At 39.2% G+C, this 15,229-nt stretch overlaps 1 protein-coding gene across 5 annotated transcripts in view; it reads right to left on the bottom strand.

Annotated features, from left to right (window-relative positions):
* Window positions 1–15,229, bottom strand: part of LOC145981342 (sodium-coupled monocarboxylate transporter 1-like) — a 92,926-nt gene that overhangs the window by 34,062 nt on the left and 43,635 nt on the right. For 4 of the 5 annotated variants that reach the window (XM_083114562.1, XM_083114563.1, XM_083114564.1 and 1 more), the window contains exon 2: window positions 1,385–1,583. In XM_083114562.1, coding sequence (XP_082970688.1) covers window positions 1,385–1,569 — 185 coding nt within the window. In that variant the 5' untranslated portion in view covers window positions 1,570–1,583. Of the gene's footprint in view, window positions 1–1,384; window positions 1,584–7,164; window positions 7,185–15,229 lie in introns of those variants that run through there. The other variant, XM_083114565.1, reaches the window with a different exon arrangement.

Below are 15,229 nucleotides of genomic sequence, written 5' to 3'. Positions count from 1 at the left end.
CAGGGGAGCACTTTACCTTCTTTAGTAGGAATGTGTGAAGCTGTGCGTTTGGTGACATCCGGAGAAAAGACTATTCGGCAAGCTGCGGAACTTTGTGGTGTGCCATATACTTCATTGCAACGAAGAACATCTGGTGGATCAGATGACGTTGGTCCTCCTGGTGTAAAGCAAGTGTTTAGTGATGAGTTTGAGCAGGCCCTTTCTTCGAGATTGTGTGATTTAGCTCGAAGAGGATTCGGGCCAACACCCAAAGCTGTGCGAAGATACGTTTTCAAGTTTGCAGAGAAAGAGAACATACCGCATCCCTTTAATAAAGAAAAAGGACTAGTCAGGGCGCACGAACAAATGTAATGTCGAATGTAGACATGATTGCTAGCAATTCTTGTAGTTTTTGTAAGATTTCATATGATGATCCAAGATGTGCACAGATGGGAGATTGGATTCAATGTCAGTCCTGTCGTAAATGGTATCATGAGCGTTGCGTAAATGCTGTCGGAAGAAAACAATTTGTGTGCGGTATATGTCAGACCCCAAAACTGTAATACAGTATACGGTACTTGTTTTTATGTTTTTAATCTTATGTTACATACATAAAATTAAACTGATCCATATTGCCCCGTTAGTGATCCGTTTTACCCCTGCTATCAGGGCAATACGGATCAATTGCAGTGTCCCACAAAATATTTTTTTCTGAATTGTATTTTCAACTTCTGGTTCTTTCAATGCTATGCACATGTAGTAGAAACTATAATTAATTTTTTGGTAGAGTTTTGTGTTGCTAGCATAATTCCTTGGCAAATAAAAACTGTTGTAAAGAAAAATTGATCCGTAATGCCCTGGTCTACCATATATGTATATTTTTCCTAAACACGAATGCGATCTATAGTGGTGGACAATTTAAACAACACTTGTTCACAGAACTTACTGTCAATCTTGCAAGTTCTCTGCCAGCAGTCTTGCTGACCAAGTGTTCATCGTAACGTGCTGCGAATTCAGAAGTCCCAGGTTCTAATTCTGGTCTCATAATCAGTTTATCATTCATCATCCAAGTCGCGATTAAACCAAGAAGCGAAATAAAACAACTGAAATGGAAAGCAAGTTCACTCCCGGATGTTACTTTCATCTGGGTTCATCCAACAAGCAATTGATTGGGACATGATCTACTGTTTATTTACAGGGCCTCCCCCATGGCGCAGTGGTAGCGTCATTGCCTTGTAATCAAGGGGTCCCGGGTTCGATACCCGGTGGAGGTACAAGTGGTTCGGATCCCACTTTAAACTGTAGGTCCAGTCCCGATTAGCCTTACTGTGCATAAAGTGGACTTAAAACACCAACTCAAACCAAACCAAACTGTTTATTTACAAAACCTTCGATGTGCACTTACCTCGCTATCAGAGACATGGACATGGGGAATATTCCCATCTGTCGGTTTCCCATGAGAAACTCGCTGGCCGTCTTTTGCTTCCCTCCAAAGCACCCATAGAAGATTCCGATGGCCGCTGACACCAGCAACATGAAAGCGAAGACCACATAGTCTGGCCACCCAAACCTCCCGCTCTCAATCTCCATGATTCTTGATCAATCTGCATGAAAATAAAGCAAAAACCCTGAAATCCAATACCAAAAGTATATCTGAAAATATGACATTACGAATTAAAGTTAAGTTATTACTACAGTACAGGAATACAAGTAGTGGTTCTCAACTTACCAGCACAGTAACAGCCGTTTTCTTTTGTGCAAAGGGAGAAAACTGCCACGAATGTTTCTTAGATCACTACACGCTTACTATTCTGGAAGTGGACAAGGACCTTCTTGAACGTGAAAAACACTTGCAATTTGACAAGTATCGACGAACAATAATCCCAATTTTCATTGTAAAGGAAAGCAAAGAAAAAGTATAAGAGAAGTTGGAGGGTCGAAATATCATACTTAGACGGGGGTGCCCCCCCCCCCCAAGGCCGGGAACGCATCCCCTCCAAAGTCGTTCATCAAAATCCCCCCAAAGGAATTGTTCAGCATAACATCTCTCCACGCCACACACACACGGATATAGTTTGGATAAACACACAATAATTGATTTTTGTTTGAATGTCGATCATTTGATTTAATTTTTTACAAATTTTAAATTTTCGAAATACGTATGTAAACTTTAGACAACGAAATCTGACAGTATTTTACAATTATCCAGTCAGTCCTAGCACAGGAATACATACAAGCGAAACTAATCACAAGTCATGCCCGAAATCATGCAACACAAACTGAAGTCTGCATGTCGGAAGTTACGAGCCGATTCGGAACTTCAACAAATAAAACACCAGAGATTGTTTACCACTGGCGGAGATGCCAACAATCGAAAGGCTCGTGACATCGAAACCTTTCATCGCATTTGAAATTAAAAGACTAAAGAAAAAGATAGCATGACAAGTCAATCAAACGAAACAACCCCCCCTTTTTTGTGTGAAGGTATATATAATTTGTAGCTAAACTATAAAATGTTGTCCCCCCAAAAAATTCCCATGACGCAGGCACGCCATGAATCACCCCTGTGGGCACGCCTGTACTTAGACAAGGTTAGTTGCACCAAGGGTTGGCAAGATTTGTTTTTTTCGACATTTTTTTTGTTTTAAACAGGTTATTAATGTTTTAAACAGTGATTTAATCAAGAGCCAAAAAACATGTTTTAAACAAATAAAACGTTTAAAACATTATGCCAAGGATTCTTATGTTCTAAGAATAATGATTAATAAGGTATCTGTTAATAATTCAAGGAAGGACAATTTTCCTAGTTATAACGTAACCGCTTGATTAACTTCTTAAAATACTTATTTTTGATAATCTTAAATCTCGCATGTAGGCTGTTCATGAATCTTCAACTAATGCACAGTTGCCAGGTCCCACTCTATTCACGTGGTAGCTACTCTCACAAGGCTACTCTGTTATTCGAAACACATTTTTTCGTGAATGCAACAAAATATTGACATTAAGTCATTAACCACCATGTGTTTCATCCATCACTACATGTTTCTTTGTTAATTGAATATATGTTTTCAGCCACTGAACAGATTTCTGTGCACAATAAACAAATTAACACGGAATGAATGAACAAAGTTACAAAACCCGCAAATAACCACAGACTATCAAACATCAAGTATCAAAATGAGTTTTAAACAAGTCTAAAAAAGCACATGTTTAAAACAGTTTGTTTTAAACGTTTTAAACATTTACAAAAAACAAAGCCGTGTGTCTTAAACGTTTAAAACAAGTTGATTTAAACATTTTTGTTTAAAACATGTCAACCCTAGTTGTACCGTACCTCAAAATACTGTTTTGCAGCAACGATTGTAACATACTAACTTCGAGTAACACTTTCTTTTACAATGTCAAGGTTATATGCAAAGAGATTGGGAGGAGTTGCTGTAAACAAATCGGGTGTTTCTTCACAAACCAGAGATAAAGAAGGTTTTAAAAACAATGGCCTTCTGATAACTTGAAGAACAAAACGAAAGGTTGTCCCGTTTGTCACACTTGAAGGTAGTAACAATGCATCAAGGTCTGAAACAAGGGCATGTTCATTATTCTCATGATATGGTGTTCACCGGGCAGTATTTATGACAGTTTATTTTGATCAGTTTCTGGGCGCCTACGACATATTTTTCTAAGGAGATGTCAAAATCTTAGTTGTTTCCTGAATTTGGTTATATTGATGTCCGTGTTTATGAATCTTCATTATCATTGGCCAAGGACGTATTTTGGGAAGGTCCGGACCTCCCCCGAAAGATTTACTAAAATTAAGTAATCAAAATACAATTCTTTAGCATTTGAACTTATTGGAAGGCAAGGAATTTGGCTCATACGGCTTTGAAGGTCAGTTCCAAAGCATAGGCGTAGCTAGAACTTTATATTTGGGTTTGCACAAAGAAAAAAAATGAAGTCTTGTACCTTTTTAATAGCATATTTTGCAACATAATCACTCGGCTCTTAAACTGCACTGATGTTTGTAAAGGAATATAAATTCACTAAATGACAATGTTGAAAATTTCTGATTATATGTAGTACAAAAAAATCAAATTGCATAGAAATTACACACACACAAAATGTTCATAAATGTTACAAACAAATACATCAAAATACACGTCATCTATAACAAGAGACGTCTGTCAAAAGGTACAATGTTCTTAAACTGATCAATAACTTCATTTACATCAATAGACTAAGCTTTTTCCTGTTCCACAAATAGCAAGAGCAGGGCTTCCAAGGAGAAAGAAAGAATGAAAGGAAGAACCAAACTTTGGTAAGTTTGGAGAAAGCTATCTCTCTCACATGTGCAGCTTGAGACAGGTATAGAAGAAAAGTGCTGCAGGACAGAGTAGAATGCAGTACCGTAAATATCTTCTTTCTCCAATGACATCAAAAAATCGAAAATCTATAGACACTCGTTTCATCGGCGATAATGCACACTTTTATACCAGGTAATGACATTTTCAACTTCTTACAAACTGCCGCTTATTTTCTCTCTTATTGAAATATCTGTCTTTAATTCTCTTTGATAAAGCAGCCCATTAGGGTGTGCCTAGGCACACCCGGCACACCCCGTAGCTACGCCTATGTTCCAAAGATTTATGCACTCTACTACTTATGATAATATGCATAAAATATTAATTAACAACTTTACTTTTCTTCAATTGCAATAGGCAATTAAAAGTGAAAATTGAGCAATTATTTACTTTTGCCTATTAGAATTGGATCTAATTCCTTCTTGTTATTAAATAAATATTCAAATTTTTATCTATTTGATATTAATTTCCTTTCCAGGACAATTGTTTTTAAACAAAATTTGTCGAGTTAGTTAAGAGTCCAGTAAATCTAGTAACGATTAATGAGCTTAACTTTGAAAGTCCCGTACATTCAGAAAATGAAAAACTGTAAAGGAACAAAGGTAAGAATATAATAAAAGAAGAAAAGAAGAAGAGGATATAAAGAGACGATGAAAATGTACGAATATTACGTAATATCCGAATATAAATATATAAAGCGTGATTTTTCTTAGGTCCATGTCCAGGCATTTCATCCAGGCATTAAATGTGAAATATAAGGTAGTTTCAAAGTGTTGGTTCTTTTAAAGATAACACATAGTCGTTGTATAACAACAAACTCCTCAAACATGTGTTTCGGTTTTGTTGAATGTACGTATCTCCTTTAAAGAGCTCCATCTGAAGTCAGATCGACATGTATCCACTTCTTTAACTTAGCAGTAAGGTGGAGCCACCTATCGCCAATTTACTGACTCTTTAAGACCCAGACATATTCCTGAGAATACATTATTTCCTCTCTCCAGTAAAATTGATAAACTGGACTTACGTCAGTCTGGTTCTCACACGACGTTTGCGAGATATAAAGGCTGAACAACCAATCGAGAATTGAAAACGATCAAACTCCCTTCAAGATAGGGGAGTTGTGGTGTGTAAAATTTAAGAAGTGAATTATGAGAAAGTGGTTCATCATTGGGAGTAGTAAACAGGTAGAAATAGAAACTTTTATATTCTTAACATTCACAGCTGGGTAAGAGTCAAGTAGCATAAAGTTCTGGCCAAATGACACTTGGGTCGTGCCAATTTGCGAAATATGGGAATATGAAAAATACACACATACTGGAGTGTACCTTATATCTTTGTACAATATGTCTGGGTCTTAAAAGAGTCAGTAAATTGGCGATAGATGGCTCCACCTTACTGCTAAGGTTTAGAAGTGTATCGCTTTACTTCAAAATGTACATTGTTTCTTTCCAAAGAAAATAGTAGCTTTTGTATTCAGTGTCTACATAGTACGCACTGTAATCAATAAACTGGTCGTTAGACCAGTGGCGGTATATTTTAGAAGTTCAACTCAAGACACTATTCTGCACTTAGAAAATATCATTAATGCACAGATCAGCTAATCAAAACTGGATTTTCTGTTTAAAGTAAGATCCGCGTCACAGATATGATTCCATTAAGAACCGAACCCTGGCTTGTTCTACATGACACGTAAATTACGCATAACGGGAAGTACGTAAAAAAACTTGAATCAAACATAAAAATTAAAAGAAAGCATTGATTTTTGCGATGGTTATTGTTATGTATGGCAGTTGGCAGTGACAGAAAACAAAAAAAGGCTTTAAAAAACTTTCCTTCCGAATTTGTATGTGCTCTTATATTGGGGTTTTACAAACTGCCATATTCACATTCACATCTTAACTTGAAGCTGTTAAAATTTTGAAATCCAATCCAAATAAATTGTCTTTAATCGTTATGATTTATTGATTGATTTGGTGTTTTAAGTCCACTTTATGCACAGTAAGGCCAATCGGGACTGGATCCGAACCACCATGTGCATCCACCGAGTATCGAACCCGGGACCCCTTACAAGGCGACGACGCTATCACTGCGCCATCCAGGAGGCGTTAATAGCTATCTTATGTTATAAATACAAGTACTAGTGCAACACGTATACATCAAAAGGTTTCTCATCTTTTTTAAATATGAAAAAACAGTTCCATTATAAAAAAAAATCGTTTGTGATAGTGAGGGCGTGAGATGGCTGTATGCACAATATTCAGAAAATAATGATTTTGTGCTGAAATATGTTAAGAAAATTAAAGGTTTAAAATGTAATATAATTAAAGTAGTTTTTATATCACTAATTTATGAAAGAACATTAGTTTTTTTACATTTTTAGTTTTTCTCTGCGCAAAGTAAATTACTAGTAAATTACAAGTAACGGTGGCTCAGTCGGTAACGCGTCTGACTACCATGCTCAAGGTCCCGGGTTCGATCCCCGGCCGGTTCAAATCAGGGAACTTTTCTAACGATGGAAGCGGCCCCGGCGCCCACCCAGCGTCGAATAACATGGGTACCTGGGGGAAACCCTGGGGGGTAAAGGCGGTCAGGGGCGTGATGCTGATCACATCACCCCCACTCACGACCGGATCAAGAAAGTGTGGGGCGTTACCCCCACACCCCCTATACGCCTTCATGGCGTGGTGCTATGCACAGGGGAGCACTTTACCTTTTTACTTACGTAAAAAACTTAACGACTAAATTACCTTTTCAAACGAAGCTATGGCCACCAGGTGTCAAAAGATATAAATAACTTTCTTGCCATTACGAGGTATGTCAAAATACTTACCAAATCAAATAGGAACATGCACGAATGTCTAGCCTGAAGCCACAATTCCTGAAGCTAAGTTGTTGTCTCCAAGTGTATGAGGCAGCAGCTTTGGTTGAGGAGAAATTGAGGCAACCGTTCCCTATCACGATATGTGAACCTGGACAGCTCTAAGTAGGTGAACGCATTAGATAAGAGACCTTCGTCCTCATTTCGAAGGTCGCTGTTCGAATTCCGGCACTAGCATTCACAAAGGCTTTACGAGACTGAACGTTGAAGGATAAGCGAGATTAAACTTGACCCGGAAGTGTTCTTTCTAATGACACATTCACCATGACAAATTTATTTATTTGACTGTGAAAGAATTACAAACTCGAACAGTTCACTTGAAAGAAATTCAAATATAGGGCGAGATAAAAGTCACTTTCCCCAAAGAAATGATCAATGTACATTTCTGGGGAAAGCAATTTTTAACCCGGTCTGTATATATGTATATTATATATATATTACAACTGGTGAGTCGATACCGATGTCGATGTATCGATATCAGAAAGTATCGGATTTTACTTGCTTATTCCGATACTTTCTGGTATCTTGATCATTCGTAGCCCCCCCCCCCAAATGCTTTAGCGGAGTCTAATTATCTTGGAAGTTATGCAAATTTCGAAGTCTCCATTGATTTTGTACCAATATTATGTGAAAATAGTGGATTTTGTAATTCCATAACAGGCATTTTTATATTCTCATGTAATGTTTTAATATTTTGAAGCAAAACTCTTGTAAAATTTATGCTCATCTGTTGTATGGGCTCAACCCTAATAATACAGAGCATTCCCTGACATTCGCTACGATACTCGGCTGCAAGCGGCCCGGCATCAGCGCTTGTCTTTTCCGGTGAACGGGTCCGCGACAGTCGCATGCTACAGTCTGTTTTTTTCGCTCTCCCTGCCTTCGCTCTCTTTCACTTTCTGTTGACGTTGCACACTGACGCCAGTATAATCCTCCCTCGAAAGTTGTGTTGTGTCGTGTCCGTGTGTTGAAGATTGTGGCTTAATATGGCACCACAAAAGTTTACATTACAACAAAGGATTTATCTTGTCGAGTGTTACTTCGGAATGAGGAATTGTGGAGAAGTGCTACGACGTTTTGCAACCAAATTTCCTGGTGTTCCCCTTCCACATAGGACCACTATTTTAAACCTCATAAAAAAGTTTAGAGTAACAGGGTCAGAAAAATGGGGAAATATAGTATACAAAGACAATCCGTGATTTAAAAGAGAGTATTGTACGAAAAATCGGGAGAATTACAGTAGACGAACTTGAACGTGTAAATGCCAATTTCCTTCGGAGATGCCAGGAATGTGTTGCGGCAGAGGGACATCATTTTCAACACCTTCTGTAGTCAAGGTTAGTACACAATATGAAAACTAATTTTAACAGCCGTCCACGGCCGGTTTAAAACCGGGAACTTTTCTAACGTTGGAAGCGGCCCCGGCGCCCACCCAGCGTCGAATAACATGGGTACCTGGGGGAAACCCTGGGGGGTAAAGGCGGTCAGGGGCGTGATGCTGATCACATCACCCCCACTCACGACCGGATCAAGAAAGTGTAAGGCGTTACCCCCACACCCCCTATACGCCTTCATGGCGTGGTGCTAAGCACAGGGGAGGACTTTACCTTTTTTTTTAACTCTAGCGACTGTCGCTGACCCGTTCACCGGGAAAGACAACCGCTGATGCCGAGCAGCTTGCCGCCGAGTCTCGTGGCGAATGTCAGGGAATGCTCTGTATATATAGCTCTTAGTCAGGCACGTATAATAATAATAATAATAATAATAATATAATATAAATTAAAATCATGACATTAAATTAATGACATTAATTAAATGTCTAAATTAATTAATCATGTATTGTTATTATTAGGTGCATATGTAAAAAGACGGTGTAAGAATACAGATAGAACAGCACGTATTCATTATCTAGCTTAGGTGTGGTTAATATCGCAAAAAATGTATAAAAATTACTGGCCTGGCTGGGAAATTAATGTCAAATTGATAAAGAATTTAATATTTATTGAATAACAAAAAGGATGTTAGATCCAGTTGACGAAAAGTAACGTTCCTGGTAATATTTTATGCACATTATGATAAGTAGCAGCGTGCATATAACGTTTTTGATACTGCCCTTCACAACCGTATGATTCCAATATAATCCTTGCCTTACAATACGTTCAGCGGAAATATCTTCGAATACACAACACATATTATAAAAGGATATTTTCATTATTTAATTTCAGTACTTGGTAAGTCTTTCTGGGGGTTCGGATCACCTGGCCCCCCCTAAATACGTCCTTGGTCGTAGTGATAACGTTGTTGCCTTGTAATCAAGGGGTTCCGGGTTCGATATCCGGTGGAGGCACATAGTGGTTCGGATCCTAATCTAAACTTTTCGATTCTGCACCCCCTCCCAAAAGTTAAGGCGTAAGTTCGATTCTGCCACCCCTGCCCCAAAGTTACACCCATGGTGCACCACTATATGCACCAACATGAGATCATATGATTACAAGGTGATAACGCTATACTGGTGTGCACTAGCTTCCAGCAGAAAACTTGACAAAATCTACAGGAAAACATTGAGCAAGTACACAGTAATGGCCCAAAAGTAATTATACACAACAGGTAATTAAATATTTAATGGGACATTACGAAATACAGGAAGCACGTGTAGGCATTTCACTTTATTGTACAGTCACGAATATTCCTGACATGTAACCACCCAATTAACTTTGAATGTAATCATAAGCTACTGTTTTGCCTTAACGATTATTATGAAGGTAAATAATGGAATTATAAAACAGTTGAGAAAATAAAGACTGATTCGCAAAAATGACTTTAGTTTCACTCCTGTTATATTGGCTATGATTTCTACAGTACAATACTCAATTACATTGTTAGGTTACTATTGAATTGTTTGTATTTGTTGAGTGTAGACGTTGAGGATAAATGTTAATTAGATTCAATAGGTTAAAAAACAAACACTATGGCTTTGTTCGAAATACGAATACAGAACCTTCTGTAGCAAAATGGTGAGTTTGAATAGCACGGATATATAACGAATGTTATAACTAGGGAAAGGATTTTAAGGTGCAAAATTATAGTCGGAAAAGGGAAAAAAGGTTCTGAAAATGTTTTTAAAAAGGTGCTGATAAAATACCTTTACTCAATGCTATCTTTTTCTACGTCTTCTGTATATAATGCGCGCGGACCGCAGAGAGAACTGTGTTTCTGCCGAATAGATTTTGTTAAGTTTGTTATTTTCTCTCGCGGGTTTTGCTACATTATCTTGGAAACTATTTGAGCTGCAATGATTATATTATACCATTTTATAGCTCTTGTTCTGCTCTACAAAATGAGACTAGGATTGTAGATTGTATGAAAAATGCGGTCAGTGAAAATGCGCTCAAATGGAATGTTGCGAAATTTGCGCTCAGCTTCATAGAGGAAAGAAGCGCACCTGCGTATGACTCACCGCTGAGAGCAATGCACCCCTTCGCCACCAAAACTATTTATTTCATTTCAGGTGTGACTTTTATGTGATACACTATGGAGATTCTTACAACTACAGAGCATTCCCTGACATTCGCTACGAGACTCGGCGGCAAGCGGACCGGCGTCAGCGCTTGTCTTACCCGGTGAACGGGGTCGTCCACGAATGTCGCACGCAGTCTGTTTTTTTCGCTCTCCCTGCCTTCGCTCTCTTTCCCTTTCTGTTGAAGTTGCAGACTCCCTCGGAAGTTGTGTTGTGTCATGTCCGTGTGTTGAAGATTGTGGCTTCATATGGCACCACAAACGTTTACATTACAACAAAGGATTTATCTCGTCCAATGTTACTTCGGAAAGAGGAATTGTGGAGAAGTTCGACGACGTTTTGCAACGAAATTTCCTGGTGTTCCCACATAGGACCACTATATTAAACCTCGAAAAAACGTGTAGAGTAACAGGATCAGTTCTGAATAAAACTTGAAAGAAAAACCCACGTGTACTTACCGAGGAAAAACTCGATGAGATAGGACAAAGGTTAGAACAGTCTCCTCGGAAATCTATCCGCCGCCTCTTACAAGAAACGGGTGTATCAAAAACGCTCTAGGTCCCCTGATTTGTCAGCCTCCGATTTTTATTTATGGGGAAATCTAAAAAATAAAGTATACAAAGACAATCCGCACACCATCCGTGAGTTAAGAGAGAGTATTGTACGAGAAATCGGGAGAATTACAGTAGACGAACTTGCACGTGTAAATGCCAATTTTCTTCGGAGATGCCAGGAATGTGTTGCAGCAGAGGGACATCATTTTCAACACCTTCTGTAGTCGAGGTTAGTACACAATATGAAAACTGTAATTTTAATAGCCGACTCTACCGACTGTCGCGGACCCCGTTCGCCGGGAAAGACAAGCGCTGACGCCGGGACGCTTGCCGCCGAGTCTCGTAGCGAATGTCAGGGAATGCTCATGTACTAAAGGCAAGCCTAGCGCGAACTAGGAAGGCTACGCGTACCGGCAGTACAGGAGTACAGCAAACGGCCTTACCACTTGGCGATGTCTCCGGGAGCAATCGAAGGAGTGTCACGAGACAATGAAAAGTAGGGACAGTGAAGTGTTAAGTGTCACTGAACATTCATGTGGAGCCCCGGATGATGCGCGCCTCGAAATAGAGAAGAGTTTACATCAAGTGAGCTAGTAATGTACATTTCGCCTGTCACTTACAGGAATTGCAAAAATAACAGAGACGCCACTGAACTAACTTGCATCAGTGACGTGCACTGAGGAGTAGCTAGTCTAGCAGATAGATAAATCAATCTCACATCTCGAATTATATTCAAATCACAATATTTATTGTCTTGTTAAAGCCACAGTTCTTTCTTTTCCACGCGCTTCTCATTCATCCGTGCGATCCGCGGTCAAAGCTGGCTGGATACCCTAGCTCGCTCTTTCTCCGCCTGACCAGTTTCCAGGTAGAAACGGCCGGCCGAATGAAAAAGGAAGATTTCTACCTCTACCTCCCTTGCTCCCTCGACTCCCGCTGCAATGGTTGAAAGCCCAGGCTTTCAGGTCCAACAGTCTAAATAGGTCCACCAGTCTATGTCCTATAGGACATATAGGGGATTGGTTTCCCTTCGATTTATTTGTAAATCCTCTAAAGAACTCAGCTCAGGGTAAAATTTTCTGCAGTACTTATGTTCTCTGTATTTACACAACATTTTACACGTTGTACAATATGCATGTATAATATGGTATGTAGTTTTATTATTTATGAAATGGGGGCGTGTTATGTGCAGACAATAATGTTATGCTTTCCTTCTTTTCTTTTCTTTTTTCAAATATGGAATATATAATGATTAAATTACAAATGTGTGTTCAGGCTCTCTCTCGTTCTCGTTTTAGTAGTGTTTTATTTAAATATACTAATCTCTTGGCCTCTAACAGTCATAAATACGGACGTATTTATTCAAGCAAGAGAACGCGCGTTCATATTATTGTAACAAAAATGAAATCAAATCATTGATTGATTGCTTGATTTCGTTTATTTTACTTCGTTTTTCCGCCACTTTTGGATAATCGCGAAGATGATACGATAAAAATGATGAAGGGACATACACAAAAATACCCATGGCCAAGCCGAGATTCGAACCCAGAATCTCTGGCTTAGTAGTCAAATCAAATCTTTTTTTTTATTTTCGAATGTGGGTGGGGGTTAAGTGTACTTTTTTTTAGTACTCATTCATCATTTTGCAATCTTTTCATGTTATTGACATTCTTTTCTTTAGGAATACTGGGCCCTAAAGGGAAGAGGGGTGTGACCCACACCAACCCCTCCCTTGAACACGCCACTGGCTGCTACCCCAAGTGTCGACGTCACCGCACGCCACTCCTACAAGAGACTGCACCGAACTATGAATGCTGTTGAAGGATGGCATAATCGCCTAAACAATCTACTTGGACGGCCAAATCCTAGAATCAGAGACGCAGTTCTTTGCTTGAAGAAAGAAGCGGAAAATTCAGGCTTCGTGTACATGAGATCACAGTTAAATTTTGAGGGAAAGAGAAGGAAAACTGCATAACAAAAGCTGGATGCAAGTATCGAGAACACAGTAAAGAGGTACGAAGAAACAGGGAACATTAGATCGTTTCTGAGAGCGATATCATTCTTACAAAAGCTACAGTAAACTTGATGAACCGATGATATGACAAAGCTAATGAAGTTTTTATAAACAGATTTTAAACACTCCTAAATAGTTGAAAGATATTTCAATTATTTAGCCAGTCCACAGCCTGGAAGACGTGTGATGGCAATCATGGACGTCCGCAGGATTTTTTCCAGGGAGGGGCAAGGAAGATATTTTTTTCCAGGGGGGGGCCAACATGGCATATTTTCCCCAATAATAGTGTTCATCCCTCAAAAAACATTGCTTAAATTTGAATTTATCATGTTCGTGCAATAATTAACACACATTATTGTGGCTGAAATTAAATTATATGTGTGAAATATGTAATTCTTGGTTGAATTTGAATTTAAAATTTTGGGAGCGTCAGCACTTAGGCTATTTTGCTCCCGTCACATTATACGGGGGCCAGCCCCTTATCATTACAAATAACAACTCTAACGTTGCATAACTAAAAATGTTAAAATGTTCTGACTTCTGATAAAAGCTGAGGCTGTAAACGGGCACTCAATACACACAAGGACAAAAACAGGACAACACACACAAAATTATACTGGCCAAAGTGCCAGTCGCCAGAGCCTCGTTAGTCTCTTGTCCAGGGTGCACTACGTGGAAGTGAGGTTGACTTTTGGGCGCCTACGTGGAAGGTACCCCTTACACCCCTAATTTTTGGTTGACTTTCGTTTTCCAGGGGGGGGGGCACGGCCCCCCTTGCCCCCCCCCCTTCCGGACGCCCATGATGGCAATCAAATATTAAATAAATATAATACATGAATATTTGATTTTTTTTAGGGTGGGGAGGGTCATTAATGGTTCTTGGAAGCGTGAGTGGATATTTCGCTGAGCGGAACTTTCGCGACACTAGGATGATATGTAACTGCTTAAGAAGAGTGAAAATCATTTATTTTTCTGTCCAATTTTTCAACAAAACATGAAAGAAAAGGAAAGAAAATGGCGCTGAAGCATCAAAGAGGGGGTAAAAAGGGGATAAAGCTAAATGTGGTCATCTTACGAAAAGGTACTAAAAGGTGCAACAAAGTGTGCTCCATTTATTGATGTCATGTCCTAAAATACATATCTCAAACAATCGTTGTTTGGAAAGGTGCTGTACCTTAAAATCCGTTCCCTAATTATAACGTAAGAAACCAGCTCTATCCGGTACTCTCTGGTGATGTGCTGGATCAATTTGTACTTACGAGAGGGGAGCCAACACTGATTAAGTGTGTTTAAGGCCATCTCCTACCCTTGTAAGATTTAAGCATTTTCAATGTAAGCTTATGGGGGTAACTTTGGTCACAATTATCTCGAGAACCAGTCGACAGATCATTTTCAAATTTTAACTGAACACTGAGAAAGGATGTTTCTAGAGAACCACTGACTGAAATTTCCATTTGCTGCATCAACGTTCCGAAAATGATTATTATTTTTAAAATCTTGAAATATCGTAAATTTTTCACTTTTCTTGACAGGTCAAACCTCCTGTTAGAAGGCAGACTCGCCATAGGACATCATGCTCGCCTTATGAGCTGGTAGAAAGAAGGTTGGAACACAGCGGGTGGTTTCGTCCCAGCACACAAGGGTTTTGAATAGAATATGAACAGAAAGCAACATGTCTAGTGATTTTCATTCTGGCATCTTTGTTCCTTGAACAGCAACTACTCGAAAAAGGTAACGCTAAAGATGAACATTCCAACGGTACAATCCCGTACGGATGAAATCCTATCCGGTGAGATTTTGTGAGGGGGCAGAGCCGGCCCTAGAAGAGGCAACTCGAGCACTCTCCGAAGCCCCACGTTTCAGGGAGCTCCTTCAGATTAAAACTGTTAGGTTTATTACGAATTTATTGGACGCTGGTACGTACAATTAAGC

The sequence above is a fragment of the Lepisma saccharinum genome, chromosome 29 (assembly GCF_977018435.1).
Source record: "Lepisma saccharinum chromosome 29, izLepSacc3.1, whole genome shotgun sequence".
Taxonomy (NCBI): Eukaryota; Metazoa; Arthropoda; class Insecta; order Zygentoma; family Lepismatidae; genus Lepisma; species Lepisma saccharinum.
Note: the sequence above shows the minus strand (reverse complement) of the source record. Positions and strands in the feature narration are given on the sequence as shown.